This window comes from Aquarana catesbeiana, linkage group LG04, assembly GCF_042186555.1.
Source record: "Aquarana catesbeiana isolate 2022-GZ linkage group LG04, ASM4218655v1, whole genome shotgun sequence".
Classification (NCBI taxonomy): domain Eukaryota; kingdom Metazoa; phylum Chordata; class Amphibia; order Anura; family Ranidae; genus Aquarana; species Aquarana catesbeiana.
This window is the reverse complement of record NC_133327.1, coordinates 566,708,852-566,729,983: the sequence shown is the minus strand read 5'-3', so window position 1 is coordinate 566,729,983 and position 21,132 is coordinate 566,708,852. Positions and strand designations below refer to the sequence as shown.

Genomic DNA, 21,132 nt, shown 5'->3' with positions numbered 1-21,132 from the left:
AATTGGGTCAGTGGACCAATATGACCGCAACTCACTCTTTTTAGTTATGCCCATGTTGAGGGAAAGGCCCAGAAAGAGCTTAAATTCGGAGACTGTAATTGGTCTCCAATCTCTGGCAAGGGAGGACTGGGGATTGGCGGCGATGTGTTGACCAGCGTACAAATTGCTTTGGTCCATAATAGATCTATAGAGATCTTCGGTGAAAAACAGCGAATAAAAATCAAGTGACGTAAAATCAACTGTTTCCACCTGAATGCCGGGTTGGCCAGTGAATGGGGGAAGTACGGGTGCTGCAGAAGTGGTGGGTTCCCAATTAGGATTGGCGAATGCAGCAGGAAGGGCACTATGGGCACGACAGGCCTGTGTTCATCTTCTTGGTGGCAGCGGGACACTACTAGTGCTTGCCACCTCACCAGCTTAAACTGCACTTATGGGACTCGCCACGTGACACTGCAGTGCTGGATGTATGACCAGGGTGTACTAGGCCGCTGGTGCTTGCCAGTTCACCAGAAGGAATAGCGGCGCTAGTACTGCTCTGCTCCATACGAGGGACCTGCGGTTCTTGCACTTCAACGACAGAAGAAGTTCGGGGTCTGGTACGCCTGACCTTGGCAGGGACCACAACTCCGTCGTCAGAGCTATCTGTCATGGAGCCGCTGTCCTCTACAGGATCGTATTCTGAGCCTGAATCTGACAGATGAGTGACTTCCTCTTCACTATCTGTCATGCTCAGAAACATGTAGGCCTCTTCACTAGTGTACCTTCGATTTGCCATTTTGGGCTCTAAATTTAGTGGTACACTAGTGAGACTCGCAGGTAAAAAAGCTCCTGACTGTTAGCGACTAGATCAAAACACCACCAAAAAAACTGTTAGCGATCGCAGGGATCAGGCCTGACTCTGCGAACGCTGCAGTTATGTATGTTTTGTAAGTGACAGTAATCGATCGATACTACGCTGGGCTGGGTGGAGGGATAAACGCAGGTGCTAACAGGTATCTGGGCTGATCCCGCTAACACTGCATTTTTGGGAACCCTAAACTGCTGGGGACGCTATTATAGATCCGATCGGATCAGATACTGTACCACTAAGGGAGGTGTATGTTGCGTGCGTGGGTGTTAGCAGTACTGGCACTAACCTGACGCTGCCTGGGGCGACTCACATGGGCGTCCGCAGAACTTTTTTCAGGGGGGGCATCATTTTAGGATCATCAATGCTCCGCCCCTTTTCGATAATGTTATGAAGGGGAGGGGCTTAGTCATTATCACATAAAGCATGATAACCCTCCCCCTTCCACTGCCACATTTGACACAGTTTGTTTCTGCAATAATAATCCCCAATATTGGTGTCAGTTTCTGAATAATAATCCCCAGTATTGGTGTCTGTTTCTGCAATAATAATCCCCAATATTGGTGTCAGTTTCTGCAATAATAATCCCCAGCGTTGGTGCAGTAGCTGCAATATTAGCCCCAGCATAGATGTCAGTGGTGATATGCTAATTTAAAACCATGCAGCATGAAGGAGCTAATTAACACTGACATTGGCCACTAATTCAGCTCAAGGGGTTCATGAACACTGCTATTGATCACTAATGCAGTAGCGGCCAGTGGCAGTGTAATTTACCCCTTTGTATTGCAGCAGGAATAGGTTAACACTGACACTGGCCACTAATGCAGCACAAAGGGATTAATTAACTGCTACTGGCCACTAATGCATTAGAGATCAATGGCAGTGTTCATAAACGCCTTGTGCTGAATTAGTGGCCAGTGTCAGTACATTAACCCCTTCATGCTGCATATTACTGGCTAATGGCTTAATTAACCCCCAGTCACAAAACCCCACCCCAGCTCCCAAGACTTTAAACAGTCCAGTGCACTGGAAAAGCGTCACTGCAACATTACACTGTTAAGCAACATATATTCCCCCTGTCTGCCATTGCACACTTACCTAATTCCAGCAACATGCATGCTCCCTCGGGGTGCCTCTCTCTCTCTTCCTGACATCATGTCAGAGACGGGGACTAGAAATGATCTGTGGAGCGGCGTTCACTCCTCCTGACAGAGAAGTGTAACTGATGTCTTCTCAGCTGAGTGTAGGAGCGCAGGGAGCGTTCCAGCACTCGGCACCCCGCTGCAGCTCTGCAAGGACACTTTAGGTCTGATTTGGGTAGTGATCTGTGACTGTGTACTGATGTGCATGTTCATCTGCCATCAAGCACAGTTTAGCCGGCACTGCCCGCACTGTCAGGTTGCCGATTCCAGGGGGGGCACTTGTCCCCCTTGCCCCCTGCTGCGGATGCCCATGGCGACGCAGACCCTATTTGACCCTAAAACTTAACTTGTATCACCGCTGGGCGATCAGGGGGCTAAACCTTTATTAGGTAATAAACGGCGGGTGCCCTGACAATATAAAAAATAAACTAACTAACCAGCGTCACCTGTAACAGTTATACGGTGATCACTGGTGAAAGGGTTAACTAGGGGGCAATCGGGGGGTTAAAACCTTTACTAGGTAGTATATGGGGGTCCCTGACGCTATAAAATGCTGACGGCGAACCTAAATACCTCCCTAACTAGCGTCACCTGTGACACTAATACAGCGTTTAGAAAAATGATTGCTTAGTGACACTGGCGATGGGGGGTGATCAAGGGGTTAAAACATTGTAAGGGGGTACCCTAGACTTCAAGGGGCCTAACACTAATTGCCCTAACACCTATAACTGTCACAAACTGACACCAATGCAATAATCAGAAAAAAAAAAAACTGCTATTGGTGTCACTGTGACAGGGGTTACAGGGGGGTGACTGGGGGGTGAAATGCGTGCCTGAGTGTTCTACTGTAAGCGTGGTGTTGGTGCAGACTTACTTGGATGTCTTCTCTCCTCGGAAGCCGGAACGAAAAGGCTTTCCGAGGAGAGATGACATCACTTCCTCTGCCGCTGTTTACATTACAGCAGCAGAGGAAGATTTTCATTCGTTGGGAGCGATCGCGAGGGGGTGGCCACGAATGAGTGGCCTCCCCCTCAGCATTGATCGATCCCCTAATGATGCCGACCGCCTCAGGCACCGGGGGGGGGGGGGGTGCGATGCGCCCCCGCCCGCGGGAGGCAAATCACATACCAGGTACGTGATTTTGCCTGCCCGTGCCATTCTGCCACAGTATATCTGCCTTAGGCAGTCGGCAAGTGGTTAAACCCCCCAGGTGGGTTATGCCATAAGGTACTAGTATGCACAGCATATTGGCACATTATGGCAGACTTACCTGTCCTATGGTGTCCTTCGGCGCAACGCTGGTTCCGATCCGGCTGTCCCCCGGTGCTTCCACCTTCGCCTGGTCTTTCTCCTGTGCTTTTGGCCTTTTGATAGACCAGGCCACGATAACGTGACTCCTGTGCATGCATATGGAAGTCACATCAGCGCGGCACAAATCGGGCCGCAAATGTTCACTGAGCTGCGCATGCGTGGCTCAACGAACATGAGCACTGACCGGCAGAAGGATGCATTTATGGCAGAAGAGACCAATAGGGTCTCTTCTGTCATAAATACCATGCCTACTTTACTTCCACTTTAATGTTCTTGTATCCACTGTGTGCAACATTGTCAAGAAGTTTACAGCCCATGGCACTGTAGCTAATCTCCCTGGACATGGACGAAAGTGAAAAATTAATTAAAGATTACATTGAAGGATTGTTTGAATGGTGGATAAAGAACCTCCATCAACTTCCAGACAAAATCAAGCTGACCTTCAGGCACAGGGTACAATGTGTCAGCTCGCACTATACGTTGTCATCTGAATGAAAAGGGACGCTATGGTAAAGGAACCCCACTGCTGACACAGAAACCTAAAAAAGCCATATTGGAGTTTGCCAAAAATTTACCGGAGGAAGCCGAAATCCTTTTGGGAGAATGTGCTGTGGACAGACCAAACAAAATTACAGCTTTTTGGTAAAGCCCATTCTATTGTTTTCAGAAAAAGAAATGAGGCCTTTAAAGAAAAGAATACAGACCCTACAGTCAAACATGGTGGAGGTTCACTGATGTTTTGGGGTTGCTTAGCTGCTTTAGGCACTGGATGTCTTGACCTTGTGCATGGCATTGTGAAATCTAAAGACTACCAATGAATTCTGGTGTGCAATGCAGGATCCAGTGTCAGAAAGTTGGGTCTCCGTCAGAGGTCATGGGTCTTAAAGCAGGACAATGACCCAAAGCACATGTCAAAAAGCACCCAGAAACGGTTTAAGACAAAGCACTGGATAGTGCTGAACTGACCAGCAATGAGTCCAGATCTAAATCCCTCAGAGCACCTGTGGAGAGATCTCAAAACGGCAGTTGGGAAAAGGAACCCTTCCAATCTGAGACCTGGAGCAGTTGGTGAAAGATGAGTAATCCAAAATTTCAGTAGAGATGTGTAAAACTTATGGTTAGAGGAAGCGATTGATTTCAGTTATTTTTTTTCCAAGGGGTGTGCTACCAAATATTAAATTGAGTGTGCCAATAAATTTGTCCAGTCCAAATTTGGAGTTTTGCATGGAATGTGTCAGATTTTGACTTTTTGTTTCTTCACTTTTTTTTGTGTCATACAAACAAAAGAAATGAACGCGAGAATGCCTAAACATTTTTTAATTGCAACCATTTTCTGGGCATTATCTGACAGAAATGCAGGGGTGCCAATATTTTTGGCCATGACTATGTTCTGTTATGAAATTTGGTTTAATTTAGAAAAGTAATTTGCATGTTGATGGTGGGCAGAGAAAGAATCCAGGATAGGATATAAACAGATTCAATTTTGGCTTTTAACATAATCTTATTATTTTGATTGTAAAATGATAAAGGTCTTTTCAATATGTATGGGTAACTGCAAATCAGTGCTCTTTGTACTTGGAGCTTAATAAAATAAAGTATATTCCTCATTGGTTTCATGAGTTACCAAGCATTTTTTTTACAACCTCTTGTAATCTCTAAATAAGAGTCCATACTCTTAAAGTGTCTATAGACAAGCAAGTGTCTTCTCCTAAAATATGTAGGTAGGGTTAATATCTGGCTGCTATAGCATCAGATGTCAGAGCTTGGGACCCCCTTGCGATTTCTTGCCCTTTTGTAGCGGTGGTACCATTTTGAATGGTGCAGTTAACAGATTGTTTAAAGCGGACTGATTGCCTAAATGTTGGTTCTATAGGCTTTCTAAATTTGGTGCCTTTGACTGTCTAGAGCAGGGGTCCTCAAACTACGGTCTGCGGGCCACATGCGGCCCGCCAAGGACATTTATCCGGCCCACCCCACCCAGGGCCGGATTCCCGACAGGCCAGGCTCGGGCCGGGGCCAGGTCGGCTCTGCTTCGGCAGGGAGCATATCCGCTCCGCTCAAGCTGCCTCCCCCACCCCAGTAATGGAGGGCTCCGTGTGCCGCGCTGCATGCTGGGAAGTGTAGTTTCCAGCACAGTCCCGCACGGATTCACGTCTTCCTCACGCAGACAGGAGGCGCGGAGGGTGACAGAGAGACAGGAGGCACGAAGAGTGACAGCGAGAGCGGAGGCTTCAGGCAACAGCCTACTAACAAGTGAGGACCCCTGTCCACCCCTCTGTCCCCCTGTCCCCCTGTCGTCCCCCCTGTCCATCCCCTCTGTCCCCCCTGTCCATCCCCTCTGTCCCCCCTGTCCATCCCCTCTGGTCCCCCTGTCCATCCCCTCTGGTCCCCCTGTCCATCCCCTCTGGTCCCCCTGTCCATCCCCTCTGGTCCCTCTGTCCACCCCCACTGTCCACTCCACTGTCCCCCCCTCTGTCCCCCTGTCCACCCCTCTGTCCATCCCACTGTCCATCCCCTCTGTCCCCCTGTCCACCCCTCTGTCCATCCCACTGTCCATCCCCTCTGTCCCCCCTGTCCATCCCCTCTGTCCCCCCTGTCCATCCCCTGTCCATCCCCTGTCCACCCCTCTGTCTGTCCACCCCTCTGTCCATCCCACTGTCCACCCCCCCCCGTCCCCCTGTCCACCCCCCCCCCTGTCCACCCCCCCCCCCCCGTCCCCCCCTCAGCCCCCCCCCCCCTGTCCCCCTGTCCACCCCCCTGTCCATCCCTCTGTCCCCCTGTCCATCCCCTATATATATTATTATTTATTATTCATTCTTTTATTCTTTTGCACTACAAAAAAGATGTGTGCATAGGAATTTAGGAATTAGTTCATATTTTTTTTTATACTATAGTGCGTCCCCCCAACAGTCTGAGGGACCGTGAACTGGTCCCCTGTCTAAAAAGTTTGAGGACCCCTGGTCTAGAGGGTGGGTAAGGCCTCGTTCAGACTAGCCCTGTCCCATCTGCATTTCTATGCATTTGGAGCATATGTGTAAATGCATGTAATGATTTTTCAATGGTGCCATTCACACTCTGTATTTACCTGTGTTTTAGATGCAGTCCATTTAGCTACATTTAGAAATAGAATTCTGTTTTTGTCCAGGATCTGATAAAGCAGGAACTAAACACGGGGAAAAAAAGTGTTCTGGGAGGCATAAAAGTTGTTTACTCCCCAATCACTTTACCTGCACTTATAAAAGCAACGCGGGTATTAAAGCGGAGTTCCCACAGTTTAATTTTTTTTTTCATGAATATCGTTTTTTTTAATACTCTTAGTTATATTACTCACGTGTTTCATATAGGTCGCCGCTCGATTGCCGACTTCCTATACTAATGTAACTTTTATTCTGCCTTGCTGGCATTTTCCATATTGCTTGTGGGCATGTGAAGCCCACAAGCACTATCTTACGGGACATGGTGCAGCTGAGCGACCATCATGCACCGCCCATTCTTGTGCATGTGCAGTAATGCGCCGTAGGGGTGCTGCAATGTATACAGGTTGCCATAACGGGCGGCATCGTCGGAATTGCCCGCCCCATTGTTATGGCAACCTAGCCCTCGGCGCTGCCTCCTGGGAAATTATGACACACATCTCCCAGGAGCAGTAGCGAGCAGAGGCACCAAGGGAAGAGACATCAGGAGCCTAGGAGATGAAGGAGGCAGATTTCGAGGGACCACATAGCAACAGGCATAAAAAGGTAAGTAAAAAAAAAATGTTCTCAATGTTTTGTGTTTTTTTTTTTTTTTTTTTAATTTATTTCATGCACAATAATGACTTTTTTTTTTTTTTTTTTGGGTGGAACTCAACTTTAAGCACTATGGAGAGTACACTTCTTTATGTACACAAGAATCCGCATCAAATGTCAATGAACTGTTCCCTTGGACTTGTCTTGACTACACTGAATCTTTTTTTTAACTTTGTGTTTTAAAGGATTGGATGGAGCTCTGGGTGGATGATGCTTTCTGGAGATTCCTGTTTTCTGTGGTCTTACTCGTTATAATGTTTTTATGGAGGCCATCTGCAAACAACCAAAGGTACACACACATTTGCAAGGGTCATTTATTAATAGCTTAGTTTTATTTAGCTTTTTCCAGACTCTCAACACCTTTTGCCTTTCAATTGAAGGCAACATAAACTCCCTATTTGCACCATAGTGCCATATCTTTTAGTTGTGCCTGCTAATGTCACATGGATCTTGATACTCCCCTGTTCCCCTGGGTCTTTGGTATAGATCCCTATGCCATGTACATATTTATGCTGACCCCATCTCTGCTCATTTTTACTTACCTTTTCAGTGGCCTTTGTTTTGAAACATTGCTGATTCACTTTCCTCTGGCTGCTGTAGGTATTAGAACCATCTGGATGGGTCGAATACCTGCACCTCACATGGACTCGTACGTTCTGTAGTCATGTACAAGTCCGCAGAAGGAACAGGAAGGTATTTTAAGACAGATGCCCAAATAGGCAAGTCCAGATGAGCTTGTTTTACAGGGCTGACCTCTTTATAAGTGACCTTGTGGGACAGGGTCACTTTAAGCTGAGTTTTAAATTGCCATGCTCTTTAGTGGCTGATAATGCTCCAGTGAGCGCTGGAAGGAGAGAGAAGAGAGCCCTCAAAGACGACTGCGTGGAGCATGGAGAACTTTTCTGCAATTCTGCAAGCCCCCCCAGTTAAGCATTTTCTCACAGAATTAGCGTCTTTTTGACTGGGGCTTGGCAGAAGTGCAAGTAAAGACATTTGAACTGTTCTGTAAGCTCCACCCAGTCCTCTTTGAGGGCTCTTTGCTCTGCCCCCCCTGCACTCACTGGAGCGCCAAGCTACTCGAGGCGGGAGCGGCTGGCTCAGGCTCTCAACGGCATGCTAAGATGCTGATCGAGCTGCCAGTCAGGCATCTGGGTGGACCCAACATTTAAAGTCGGGATCTCTCCAGAGTCTGTGACCTACAGGGGAAGTAGGGCCAAAGAGCTTTGACCGTACTTCCTCTTTTAATTGTGAATGGCACCCCAATGCACCCCAATGCACTTTGCCAACAGACATGTTGTGGTGCAGAGATGTCAGAAATGGTACGCGTGTTTTCTTTTGGATGTTAGGCAGCCGTTTCAAATGAACAGGTTGGCTTGGCATAACACACACTGAGTGTGCACTTGCACACCCCAGTGGTGTGGATGGGTTCCCTTTTAACAGGAAGAGTGAGGATGTGCACCAATGGTTGGTACAAGTTAAAGATGAAAAAAACCTTTCTTCTAAATATATGCCTAAATAGACACAAGTATTTTAAATTCACTATGTCTGCACCAAATGCTTTTTCAAACCCAGATATTACCTTGTAAGAGTAACAGTAACCTCGTCCGCTGTGCTTCACATATCTTGAGCAGAGCTGTGGGAGGAACCCATTAGGTCCACCCACTACAGGGTGCCTGACAAACTACAGGAAGGGGTGGATACAAGACCAGTTCCCCTGCACAAGGAGAGAGAGCAGCAGTGAGTGGTCTTTATTCAAGGAAGCTCCTGCACAGAGGCAAAGTTTCACATTGGTTTGCTGCACATTTAAGATAGGGTCTTGCTGATTTGGTTATTACTTCTAATTTGTTCCATTTTATGAGATGAAAAATACATGTTTTGGTAAGCACAGCAAAAGGTGCCTTTTTTTTTTTTTTTTTTATGGGAACCCAAAAAAATAAACGTAAAATTTGGCACGAATACTGTAGTGGAAAAGAAATTGCATATTAATAGTTTAAAAAAAAAAAAAAATTGGGGAAAAAAAACAGATCTAAAAGCCTGCTTTCACTAATTATAGCAGTAGAGTGGCCATAATTAGAGGTTTTTTTTTTTTTTTTTTTTTTTTAAGGCATACATCCGGGGTCCTTAGTCGGAGAAGAGCTGATGGTCAGTAAAGACCATTTTCTAACATTTTACAAGGCCTTGCTATACATTAAAATAAACCTCCGACTACACTGTTGAAATACTTGTTTGTGAGCTTTTTACCTGCCAAAATATTCTGTTTAGCCACACTGGCCTGCAATGCTACACAGTTGGAAAGGTTTCCCATGGCAACTTTTCTGCTTCCGCTGACACTTGTGTGCTCACTATTCTTTGGCCATCAAATCACATTGGCGAGATTCTTTCTGTAAGCTGCATAAACACCATCTATTTTGCCTTTCAATGAGTTGTTACGGTGCTTTGAAATTTTCCACACTTTGTCAGGTTACAACCAAAAACATGTATTTTATTAGTATTTTTATGTGATAGACCAACACAAAGTGGCACATAATTGTGAGGTGGAAGGAAAATGATAAATGTTTACAAGTGTGGCATGCGTTTGTATTAAGCCCTCTTTACTCTGATACTCCTAAATAGATCTAGTGGAACCAATTGCATTCAGAAGTCACCTAATTAGTAAATAATCCACCTGTGTGTAATTGAATCTCAGTATAAATACAGCTGTTCTGTGAAGCCCTCAGAGATGGGTTAGAGAACCTTAACCACATGAATACCGGGCACTTTCGCCCCCTTCCTTCCCAGACCAATTTTTAGCTTTCAGTGCTCTTGCACTTTCAATGACAATTGCGCGGTCGTGCAACGCTGTACACAAATTACATTTTTATTATTTTGTTCACACAAATAGAGCTTTCTTTTGGTGGTATTTATTCACTACTCCGTTTTTTTTTTTTTTGCGATATAAACGAAAAAAGAGTGGAAATTTGGGAAAAAAACAATATTTTCTTCTTTCTATTTTAAAAGAAATCCAATAAAATCTAATTTTGTCATAAATTTAAGCCAAAATGTATTCTGCTACATGTTTTTGGTAAAAAAAAATTCCATTAAGTGTATAATAATTGGTTCGTGTGATCACGGACATATATACGCAAATGATCATGTACAGGTACAGATGTGCGCAGGTGATCATGGACATATTTGTGCAGATAATCATTGGGACATGTGATTTTACTGTTACATATGTGGGTGACAGGTGTTTTTACTCTGTGGGGACATGTGTTTTAGGGACTTGTGTTTTTTTACATTGTGGGCACACTAGACTGGTGATCAGTGAGTAAAAAGCTATAAAAAACAGCTCATACTCACTGATCACCAGCCGGCTGCAGCAATCCGCTCTCCTCTCCTCATCAACAACTTCTGTGTGAGGAGAGCCGATTGCCTGTATTTACATCAAATGACGGTCGTGATTGGACATGGCTGTCATGTGATCAGGAGGGCCAATCACAGAGCCCTCCTGCCGATCAGAGATGTGCCGTGTCCAGGTGACACGAGCGCATCAGGATCGCACCGCTGCGCGGGCCTGCGCACGCACGATCCCCCTCCTTCTGCAGGACGTTCCTGAACGCCCACTCAGAAGGAGAGAGTGCCCACCCGGCCGTTTATATACAGTGGCCGGGTGGGAAGTTAATGAACAAACCGTATCATGAAGGTCAGGGATAAAGTTTGTGAAGAAGTTTAAAGCAGGGTTAGGTTATAAAAAAAAAAAAATCCCAAGCTTTGAATATCTCTCGGCGCACTGTTCAATCTATCTACCGAAAATGGAAAGAGTGTGGCAAACAACTGCAAACCTACCAAGACATGGCTGTCCACCTAAACTGACAGGCCGGGCAAGGTCATGCACTCAACAAATCTGGCCTTTATGAAAGAGTGGCAAGAAGAAAGCCATTGTTTAAAGAAAGCCATAAGAAGTCCCATTTGCTAGAAGCCATGTGAGGGACACAGCAAACAAGTGGAAGAAGGTGGTCTGGTCAGATGAGACCAAAATTTAACTTTTTGGACTAAAAGGAAAACGCTATATGTGGGGGAAACTAATTCTGCACTTCACCCTGAACACACCATCACTACCGTGAAACATGATGGTGGGAGCAAGGGCCTGCCTGATTGCATACAAATTGAAACTCTAAAGGTTTGACCTCATTATCTGGTTTTGGTAAATCTGAAGACAAAAATCTGCAGAAAATCTAACAGTGTGTATGGGGCTTTAGAAGAAAACCTGTTAGTCAGCAGAAGACTTGAGACTGGGGCGGAGGTTCACCCTCCAGCAGGACAACAACCCCAAACATGCAGCCAGCGCTACAATGGAATGGTTTATCAGGGGTCTCAAACTGGTGGCCCTTCAGGTGTTGCCAAACTAAAAGTCCCATCATGCCCCTCCCGTGGGAGTCATGCTTGTAACTGTCAGCCTTCCAATTCCTCATGGGAATTGTAGTTTCACAACAGCTGGAGGGCCACTAGTTTGAGACCCCTTTTTTAGATCAAAGCATATTCATGTGTTAGACTGGCCCAGTCAAAGTCCAGACCTAAATCCAATTGAGAATCTGTGGCAAGACTTGAAAATTGCTGTTCAGACGCTCTCCATCCAATCTGACAGAGCTTGAGCTATTTTGCAAGAAGGGGCAAAAATTTCACTCTCTAGATGTGCAAAGCTGGTAGAGACATACCCAAAAAGACTTGCAGCTGTAATTGCAGTGAAAGGTGGATATACAAAGTATTGACTCAGGGGGCTGAATACAAATGCACGCCACACTTTTCAGATATTTACCATTTTCCTTCCACTTCACAATAATGTGCCACTTTGTGTTGGTCTATCATCTAAAATACATTTGCATCTTTTGTTGTAACATGACAAAATATAGAAAATTTCTAGGGGTATGAAAAATTTTTGAAGGCACTGTAAATTGACTGCTATGAGAGCAAAATCCAGTTTTACCAGCGGTATGGTAAAAATACATTTTTATGTGGTTCTAATGAATATTTAATGAGACTCCAGTGGTTTATTTTATATTCGCTTGGAGATCCTCATCTGTAGCCTTTTTAATACCATTTTTCTTCCTTTTTTTTTTTTTTTTTTTTTTTTTTTTTTAAATTTTGAGTGTCGATTTGAGGTTAAACATACAGATTATATATAAACAAATAATTTATTTTTTAATGATCTCAAAAATGGCGTCTGCTTTTGCTTACTAAACTGGTCTTTCCTATTTACAGGTATGCATTCACCCCTCTTATGGATGATTCAGACGATGAAGTAGAAGAATTCCTTGTTACAGATCATTTAGGTAATTTCTGCTCTGGCAGTTTTGACTTTTACTGGCCCCACTCTCTTCCTTCCCCAATCCTCAATTGGTAAATGGTTTTTATATTGTGTTTATAGCGGAAGGTATGAAGTTAAGGGGAACAAAGTCAGAGCCTAATGGAACAGCTAAGTCTACAGCTGCTAATATGGTGAGTGAAGACTGTCAAGATGATTTGTGCAAAATATTTCACATTAGTTTGGATCAGCCCAATCAACCTCAAAGGATGAACTTTTGTGTAAAAGCCTTATTCTTAATAATAATAATTCTTTTTTTTCTTTTCTATATCGGATCTTTAACAACCCGCTGACTGCCCTATAGCAGTTTTACTGCTAGAGGGCGGCAGCTGCGTGCCTGATCACGTATATATACATGATTGCACACTTTTGCATGTAGGGGGCGTGCGCACACCACTTCTGCTGTAATTATTCACAGCAGAAGCCGATCTGCAGAAGGTAAAAAATATTGTGTGGGTTTTTTTTTTCTTTAAATTGTCGATCTTTATTTGTTTATAGCGCAAAAAATAAACGCAGTGGTGATCAAATACCACCAAAAGGAAGCTCTGCTTGTGGGGAAAAAAATTACTTACGTTTTATTTGTGTACAGCGTTGCATGACCGCGCAATTGTCAGTTAAAGTAACGCAGTGCTATATCGCAAAAAAGTGGCCTGGTCATGAAGGGGGGTAAATCTTCCGGAGATTGTGTCACACCCAGTAGGTATTTAAAGCAGCCTAAACCTTTTTCTGATTTAACATGTATCTAGACCCAGCAACACAAGTGTATTATATTGTAGCTTATACATTCTTAGATGTGGTGGCTGCATTATCTTCCTTTTTTTTTTTTTTTTTTTTTTTTTTCTGGATTTATCTTCACTTGGTAAAGCTGAAAATACTCACGTCCCGTCTTAGGGTGGTTATATTCATATACCTATAGAATAAACCATGGTTGTCTGTAGGCTGGTCTCTTGATTTGGACTACTAACCCCTTCTCCACTTCTCATCTCCATTGTATAGGTAGGCGTTTTTGGTAGTTCACAGCAGGTAGCTGGAAAAATTAATGCAATTGTTTAAAATAACAATTCAGTGCACCAGAAGTTACAAGGACATCTGCAAGATAATTTGTTATTTTTCTGTACTTGCAGAAACTGTGCTTAGCCTGAAAAAATAACGAATGCAGCTACCACATTTAAAAGCTTTTAGTTTTTTGGGTTTAGATATTCTTTAACCACTTCCCTACCAGCCTGGAATGATGTCCGCAAGGAGGCTCAGTTATACTGACTGGGCGTCATATGACGTTCAGCAGGATAAGCCACTTGTGCGTGCCCATGGAGGCACGCAGAATGGCGATCGGTGGTGCGGTGTGTCACACTAACACACCGCATCTCCGATCTTGGTAAAGAGCCTCTGACGTAGGCTCTTTACCACGTGATCAGCTGTGACCAATCACAGCTGATCACAGTGGTAACCAGGATGTGCCGGTAATTGACTTTCCTCAGTTCCCGCTGACAAGGCACAAGCAGAGGAGAGCCGATCGGCTAATCAGGGCTTTGATTATCAGCGCAGCCCCCATCAGAGGTGCCCATCACAGATGTAAATCAGTGCCGCCTCATCAGTGCCGGTCGGTGAAGGAGAAAACACAATTCTATAACAGAAACAAAGATGACCCATAGATTGTACTATGTGCCTCTTTAGTACAGGCGCAGGTATTTCTGGTTCACGTGTGAAGTGCCACAAGAGAGACTAATATACAATACAATATGTACTGTACTTGCAGGAAAACTTTAGACAATGCTCTCTGGCAGATATTTATTCAAAATACCAATTTTTGCATGACACAGCTTTTGGTGAAATGCCGAACAACTGCATTGTAACCAGCATCAAGCATTTTCTTGTTCCATATTAAACTTTATTATTATTATTATAGTAGGGAACTGAATGTGCTTTTTGTATTCCGTATTCATAATTTGTGTTGGACGGTGCTCTTAGTCAAACCTGTATCAATGAAGATAACGGTACTGAAGACAGCCAGCTGAATCCATACAGAGTTGTATTCTCGTTATCAAACTACAATGTGGGGACCATATAGCATCATTTACTAATAGTGCCAGTTAATACTGGAAGGGTTGTGTTGGTGTTTCTTTGACATTTATTACTTGGGGCTTCTAAAGTAACATGGTTTTCTATTTTTGCCAGGATGAAGACCTTAAGTGGGTGGAAGAAAATATCCCATCTTCATTTGCTGATGTGTAATTATATATATATATATATTTTTTTTTTCTTCCTTTCTGTATGCTTTTTAAGGTGTGTTCTTGTGTGCAGATCTTGACAGTTTTTCTGAATCCACACCTGACCCTGATGCCCTACATGTCATGTTTTCTAGATCTCTTCATATAGTCATATGTGAAATGCTTCTTTGAAACTGTGACTAATACGGCTGGCTATGTATTCTGGAAAGCATGATCTGTTGATGGTTCTTCAGAACTTGAGTTGGTTAACACTTTAAGTGGACCTAGTGTCAGATAACATTTGTCATGTTAATGTACATCTAAAGCCAAATGAGTTTTGGGTCGGGTGGAAAAGATTTTTTTTTTTTTTTTTTGCTGCATGCATCCCTGCTTTAGGGTTATGGGGTATGATTTATGTTTTCTTTTTTTTTTTATTTTTAGGGCGCTTCCAGTATTATTGGACTCCGATGAGGTAATTGAGCATTATTAATGATGCATAATAAAGAGATAAAGACATCTCTTCCCACCCCCCCCTTTTTTTTTTTTTTTTTTTTTTTATCAGGAAAAAGTTTTATTAAGATTTGTACAAAATACAGATGAGTTGTATCCTCAATGCTAATAAACCATAAAGAGGAACAAAAGGAAAAACGGTGACATCAATTTTCACATAATGCAACACCGATACAAGACATAGTGATACAGAAAAATAAAAAGTATGTGAAGAAGCCTCATTGGAATCAAGCTTTAGAAAAAGAATATATGATAATAGGTGAAACCCTGATTAGTCTAACAACAATGAAGAACTACTGGCAGAGATCACATCCCAAGCTAGAAGATATACAAATAGATAAAGAATCCTTTTACTTTGTGAGTTAATGATTTTAACTTTTTATTTCAGGAGATCATGATGACCAAATATGAAATGTCAAAGATCGAGTGATGTCAACAGAGATTGCTCCTTGACGATGAACTGTGAACTGCTTCACCGGGAGGCCAGGATTGGTACTGGCTACTTCAGTGTTGGAGACTTATGATAATTCAGTATATGGTGTGTTTGTACTATCCATTCATAAACAGATCTTCCTCCTTTATACATCTGACTGAAAATGTTTCATAAGGGGATTATTTTACAGCATAAAGACTTTACCTTCCGTGCAAATTTTAATTTTTGAATGTATTATTCACTATTTAAAAAAAAAAAAAACAATTTTGTTGTATTCAGTTTAAGTTCTAAGATTATTTAAAAAAAAAAAAAAGACTTTATGCAACATTTCACACTCTTAAAACATACTATGCTTGGCCAATTGAGCATCATGAGATGTTTTTTCAGTAACAACAGTTTCAAAATGTCTGTTCCGGTCATTCACCATTACAGAATAGTCGCTGATTATTTCCAATAACGGATATTGCAGTGAACAGCAATTCATTCTAGACAATCTGTGTGTTCTGTGATTTCTGTTTCAAACAAATTTATGTTAGCCATTCCAATACAGTTGTGTGAATGGTCCAGGCTATTTTTTTATTGCTTACAGATGTTTTTTTTTGCATTGTCCATGCATAACATATTAACAAAGCAAGCACATTTTGGGCAATTGGCAGATGTTTTCTGGGAAAGTATAGATGATGCAAGCTTCTTTGCTAATATGCATACATTTTTGCTGAGTTTTCAAAGGATCCTTTTAAAGCACTTGTGATAGGAGAGCGGTCAGCACTTTATCCCCACACATTGCTTATGCAATAGCTGGCATTCTAATCAGCGGCATTGATAACAGAAGCAATAATTATTCGGGAAGATGTCTGAATATTACATTTATTTGGTGATGGGGCGTATGCAGCTATTTTGGTTCGAATTAATTTTTGTTTTTAAAAATGTGAATCTGATGAAGAACTAAATCTTTTAAAGAGGTTCATTTAGTATATGCCCATAATGGATGTCGTTATTGTTTGCAAGATTTAATGGTCCTATAGGTCTGTACTACTATTGTGAAATGGATAATAGACACATATGTTATGTTGGAGCAAGCTTGCACAAATGATAATGACGTTGACTAATTTGATGACTAATGTTAGCTAGGCTACCAATTGTTTCAGACTCAACAGAAAATCTTAGCTCTAGGTAAAAGGAGCACTGCGCAGTTATGTCCAGTAATGAGCAGGTGCCAATCAGGAATTGGCTTTTGCGAATCTAGTATTGTCCTATCAAAGAATGATGTTTTCTGAACACTGAGTCTGCACAAAATTGCTTATCTTGCACAGTGAGAGGGTGAAGGTGACAATACACTATACAGTCTGATTGTACAATCACCTGTAGCTCTACCATCAACTATATAGTTCAAGGGCCTGCCTGGTTTGACACAAATGGAAAGTGTTGTTAGGTTTGTTCAATATTACATAGAGTTGGTAAATCTAAAGGAGAATATACTATTTAAATTTTATAATGTATGGCCAGCTTTACACCTGACCTGTCTCAGTGAAGTGTTATATTGTTCCTTTGCACCCACTCTGCTGCTCTGAAGTCTTGTGCACATTTTGCTCCCTATCCCTGCCATTACAGAGCTATACACCTGTAGAGTTCTAGCTGATTCTGACATATACACAGGCAGAAGATCCTGCAGGACCAAGTTACCCACAACTGCAAAAGTGCAGCATTGACTTATAAATAAAGCCTTTTGTGTTTTTTAGTGCTTTATTACTTGGGTGTTTTTTATATCAACCTAATTAATGACCAGGAATCATGTCTGCCAATCTACAAAAAAAATGTAGGTTATATTACAAATGACTGTGAGGCTGGCTTCACACTTTGCATTGTGAAATTGCGTGCAGTTTTCTGCATTGTGATGTGTTTTGGGTGTTGATGTGCCTTTACTGCGCTTCCTTGCACACATTTTGCATGGTACTGCGTGACAAAAAAAAGGTGTTGATCACAAAGCATATTGCATTAAATAAATCATAACAAAATTAATATTTTTATGAGCCCCCACAACACACAATGATCCTGTAAAAATGACTCAGACTGGGTTTTCCATTATACACTGCATTTCAGCACAAATATGAATGCCTTGATTGATTTGTGTGCCAGTTCCATGTTTTGATATGGCTGTAGCTGGTTGCATTGTACCTCTGCTTAGATTTGAATGAAGCCTGAATGTTGCTGTTTGGGTCCTGAAGACAGTGAACAGTGATAGCTTTGTACATTTGTTCAGAATCAGTACAGATCCCTCTTGTAAGCTGATCATTCCCTAGCACAGGCAAGTTGATCATGATGTAGTGCAATCACAAAATCCCTGTAGTTCTCAATAGATTAGTAGTAGGCACCTACTCCTTTCCACGAAGATTGTGTGCTGCTCCACTTCAAAACCAGATTCTTCCTATAAAGATTGTATAGCTGTAAAGTGTTACTAAACCCACAACAGTACAAATCTGTGTGTGTGTATATGCAGTAAAGCATGCTTGTTATACTCACTGTGGAACCTAAGAGTTTAATCCTCCGCATTGTGTAAAAAGGTTGTTTGATCCTTGCTTCTCTGATTCTCCCCTCCTTCCACTGTCCCCTGATAATTTCCTGATAACCGAGTCTATGGAGTCAGGCTGCACATGCTCAGTTTGATGTGTATTGTTAGAGAGGTTTTTTTTTTTTCTTGGGAGAGTGCATGTGATCAGCACAGGGCCAATCAGCACTGTCCAGACAGAGGGTCAGGGGTCTTGCAGTCTAATAGGACAGTCAGAAAACTCCCCCTACATGCTTTAACCAGTGCTTGGCTGGACACTGATATAAGTCACAAGACTGCTATTACTGCTGATGAGAAAAAGTATTTAGCAGTTTTATATTAATTAAAATAATTGCATTTCCATGTTCTGTGTACTGTGGGAGACCGAATATAGTGAATGCAGGGTCCTGGCTTTAGTAACACTTTAAGTGTGTTAACACTTTAAACGATTTACAAAAGGATTTAATGGACTTGACGCTCCCACGCTATATACACTTGCAACAATATAAATAAAATAAACATTCCATTTAACCATTAAATGCCACAACAAAAGTCCAATCCACCAGTGTGAAAAGGGTGTTCTATACGCGAGTATATCTCTCTCCGCTTCTTATTGTAAAAATGTGAGAGAGGTGTTCTATATGTAAGTATAAGTATGGAGTTGATTTACTAAAGGCAAATCCACTGTGCACTGCAAGTGCACTTGAAAGTGCAGTCGCTATAGATCTGAGGGGAAGATCTGAAATGGAGGGAAGCTCTGCTGATTTTATCATCCAATCATGTGCAAGCAAAAATGTGTGTTTTTATTTTCCCTGCATGTCCCTCTCAGATCTACGGCGACTGCACTTCCAAGTGCACTTGCAGTACACTTGTAGTGCAAAGTGAATTTGCCTTTAGTAAATAAAACCCAATGTGTCACCATGTGCGCCACTACAATACACTCATTCCACTGATATGACTCTCTAGCAAAAGGGAAGGTTGTAACTAGGGTTGTCCCGATACCACTTTTTTAGAACCGAGTACAAGTACCGATACTTTTTTTTCAAGTACTCGCCGATACCGATTACCAATACTTCTTTTTTTTTTTTTTAATGTCACGTGACAGTGGGTTTTTTTTTGGGGGGGGGTTTGTTTTTGTTTTTTTTGTTTTTTTTACAATGCTTTATTTTTTTTCGGGGGGGAAGGGGGTGAACGGTGTATGTGTTGTTTTTTTTTTTTTTTTTTTTTGTTTTGTTTTTTAAATCAGCCCTGTTCGGGGGCTTTAGTGAGATATCAGGGGTCTTAACAGGCTTCTGATATCTCCCCCTTGAGACAAAGAAAGAGACCGAGGATAGAGATCCCCCAGTCCCTTTCTCTGCAGCCTCAGCTGCACTGAGAATGAATGGAGAGAAGACAGCGGCTTCTCTCCATTCATAAACTGACACATCGTAATCACAGGAGATTACAATATTTCAGTTATGTGAATAGACAGCTGACTCTGTCCATTCACAAAGGAAGGAGGGGGACAGCAGAGAGGAACAGCAGAACGGAGGGAACAGAGGAACGGAGGGGGCATGGAGGAGGATGCAGTGACAGTCATCGGTGATCGCGTGTGGGGGAGTTACAAGCACCGATCACTGCTGTATGTCACTAAAGCCGATGAAAGCCGCTGGGGAGAAGCTTGCAACTCCCGCACGTGCCGATCACCGCTAACTTCCAGGTATCGGGGGAAGCATCGGGAGCATTTGCCCGAGTACAAGTACTTGGGCAAATACTCGGTATCGGTGCCGATACCGATATTGGCAGTAATCCATCGACAGAAATGCTTCTTCCCAATGATGTTGCCAGTTCATCTCAGGGAGTATACAATGCACAACAGAAAAAAAAGAATGTTCTCATAGTGCAGTATTTATTGAATATAGGTGCCCACACACAAAAAAAAAAAAAAGTACTCACATTTTTCGGTGCCCAGTTGCTCTGCACCAATGCACTCAGCTTGTAGTATCTAATCTTCACCCCTGCTCCGCTCTCGGGAATAGACGAGCGCTCCAAAGACCGAAACCTGGAAGTGACATCACCATGTAAAGCTGGTTTATATGGTGACGTCACTTCTGGTTCCGGTCTTTAGAACGCACGCCGACTCCCGAGAGCAAAGCTCTACATGCTGAGAAACTAGATACCAAAAAATGTCCAATCACTTCGAAAGCGGTATTTTTCATCTGATTTTTCTGATCATGTGTACTAGGTTTAAGCTATTACGACCTTCCCTTTTGCTAGGGGGGTCTTTACATTTGGGTGAGTGCATTGGAGTCGCACACGGAGTGACACATTGTCACAATAAGAAGTGGAGAGAGACTTCCTCACATATAGAACACCTTTTTCACATTGGTGGATGGGACTCTAGTTGTGGCATTTAATGCTTATTTTATTTATATTTTTATATTGTTGTAAATGGATATAATGTTGGAGAGCCTATTGATATCGTTTGTAAATAACTGTAGTTCTGTAGCATTTGGAACTCAACTTTTTTGATTTCATGAGGTAGGGAAGGATTTAGAGATTTTCCCAGAGTTTGCTGTTGTAAAAGATTTTTTGGTAACTTGATACAAGACTGTAGCATTGTGGAAAGAGGTGTCAGATGTTTAAAGAATAAAATTGTTGAGAACCTCTGCTCACTTCCCATTCTTCTGATTTGGAAGTTGAAATCCCGTCCAACCGGGAAAAAAAAAGGATTTTAACTGTCCCCAATCTATCCAAAACAAACTAAAGTTTTGGCTGAAATTCCACAATAAGAGAAGTTGTATAGTTTACATTTTAATAGCGATCATTACAGTTTTGACAAAGTTTGTCATAGTTCTGTAATAAATGCTGATATTTGAATTGTGTCAAGTCCACGTGTAAGGTAATGGAGACATCCCAAACATCTGGGACACAATTAGCAATTCTATGGATAATTTTATTTCCTTTAGAACACTTCAGTACAGAAAACCTCATTAGAATTCCATGTCTCTCCATTTACTGAAATTTAT

General features: G+C 42.5%; 1 protein-coding gene across 2 annotated transcripts in view; it reads left to right on the top strand.

Moving 5' to 3' along the window:
* TMEM87B (transmembrane protein 87B) overlaps positions 1 to 20,448 on the top strand; it is a 117,809-nt gene extending 97,361 nt beyond the window's left edge. For both annotated transcript variants that reach the window (XM_073628040.1, XM_073628041.1), the window contains 6 exons: positions 7,274 to 7,377; positions 12,327 to 12,397; positions 12,493 to 12,563; positions 14,605 to 14,657; positions 15,078 to 15,108; positions 15,535 to 20,448. In XM_073628040.1, the coding sequence (XP_073484141.1) occupies positions 7,274 to 7,377; positions 12,327 to 12,397; positions 12,493 to 12,563; positions 14,605 to 14,657; positions 15,078 to 15,108; positions 15,535 to 15,576 (372 nt within the window). In that variant the 3' untranslated portion in view covers positions 15,577 to 20,448. The remainder of the gene's footprint in view (positions 1 to 7,273; positions 7,378 to 12,326; positions 12,398 to 12,492; positions 12,564 to 14,604; positions 14,658 to 15,077; positions 15,109 to 15,534) is intronic.
* The last annotated feature ends 684 nt before the right edge of the window (positions 20,449 to 21,132 follow it).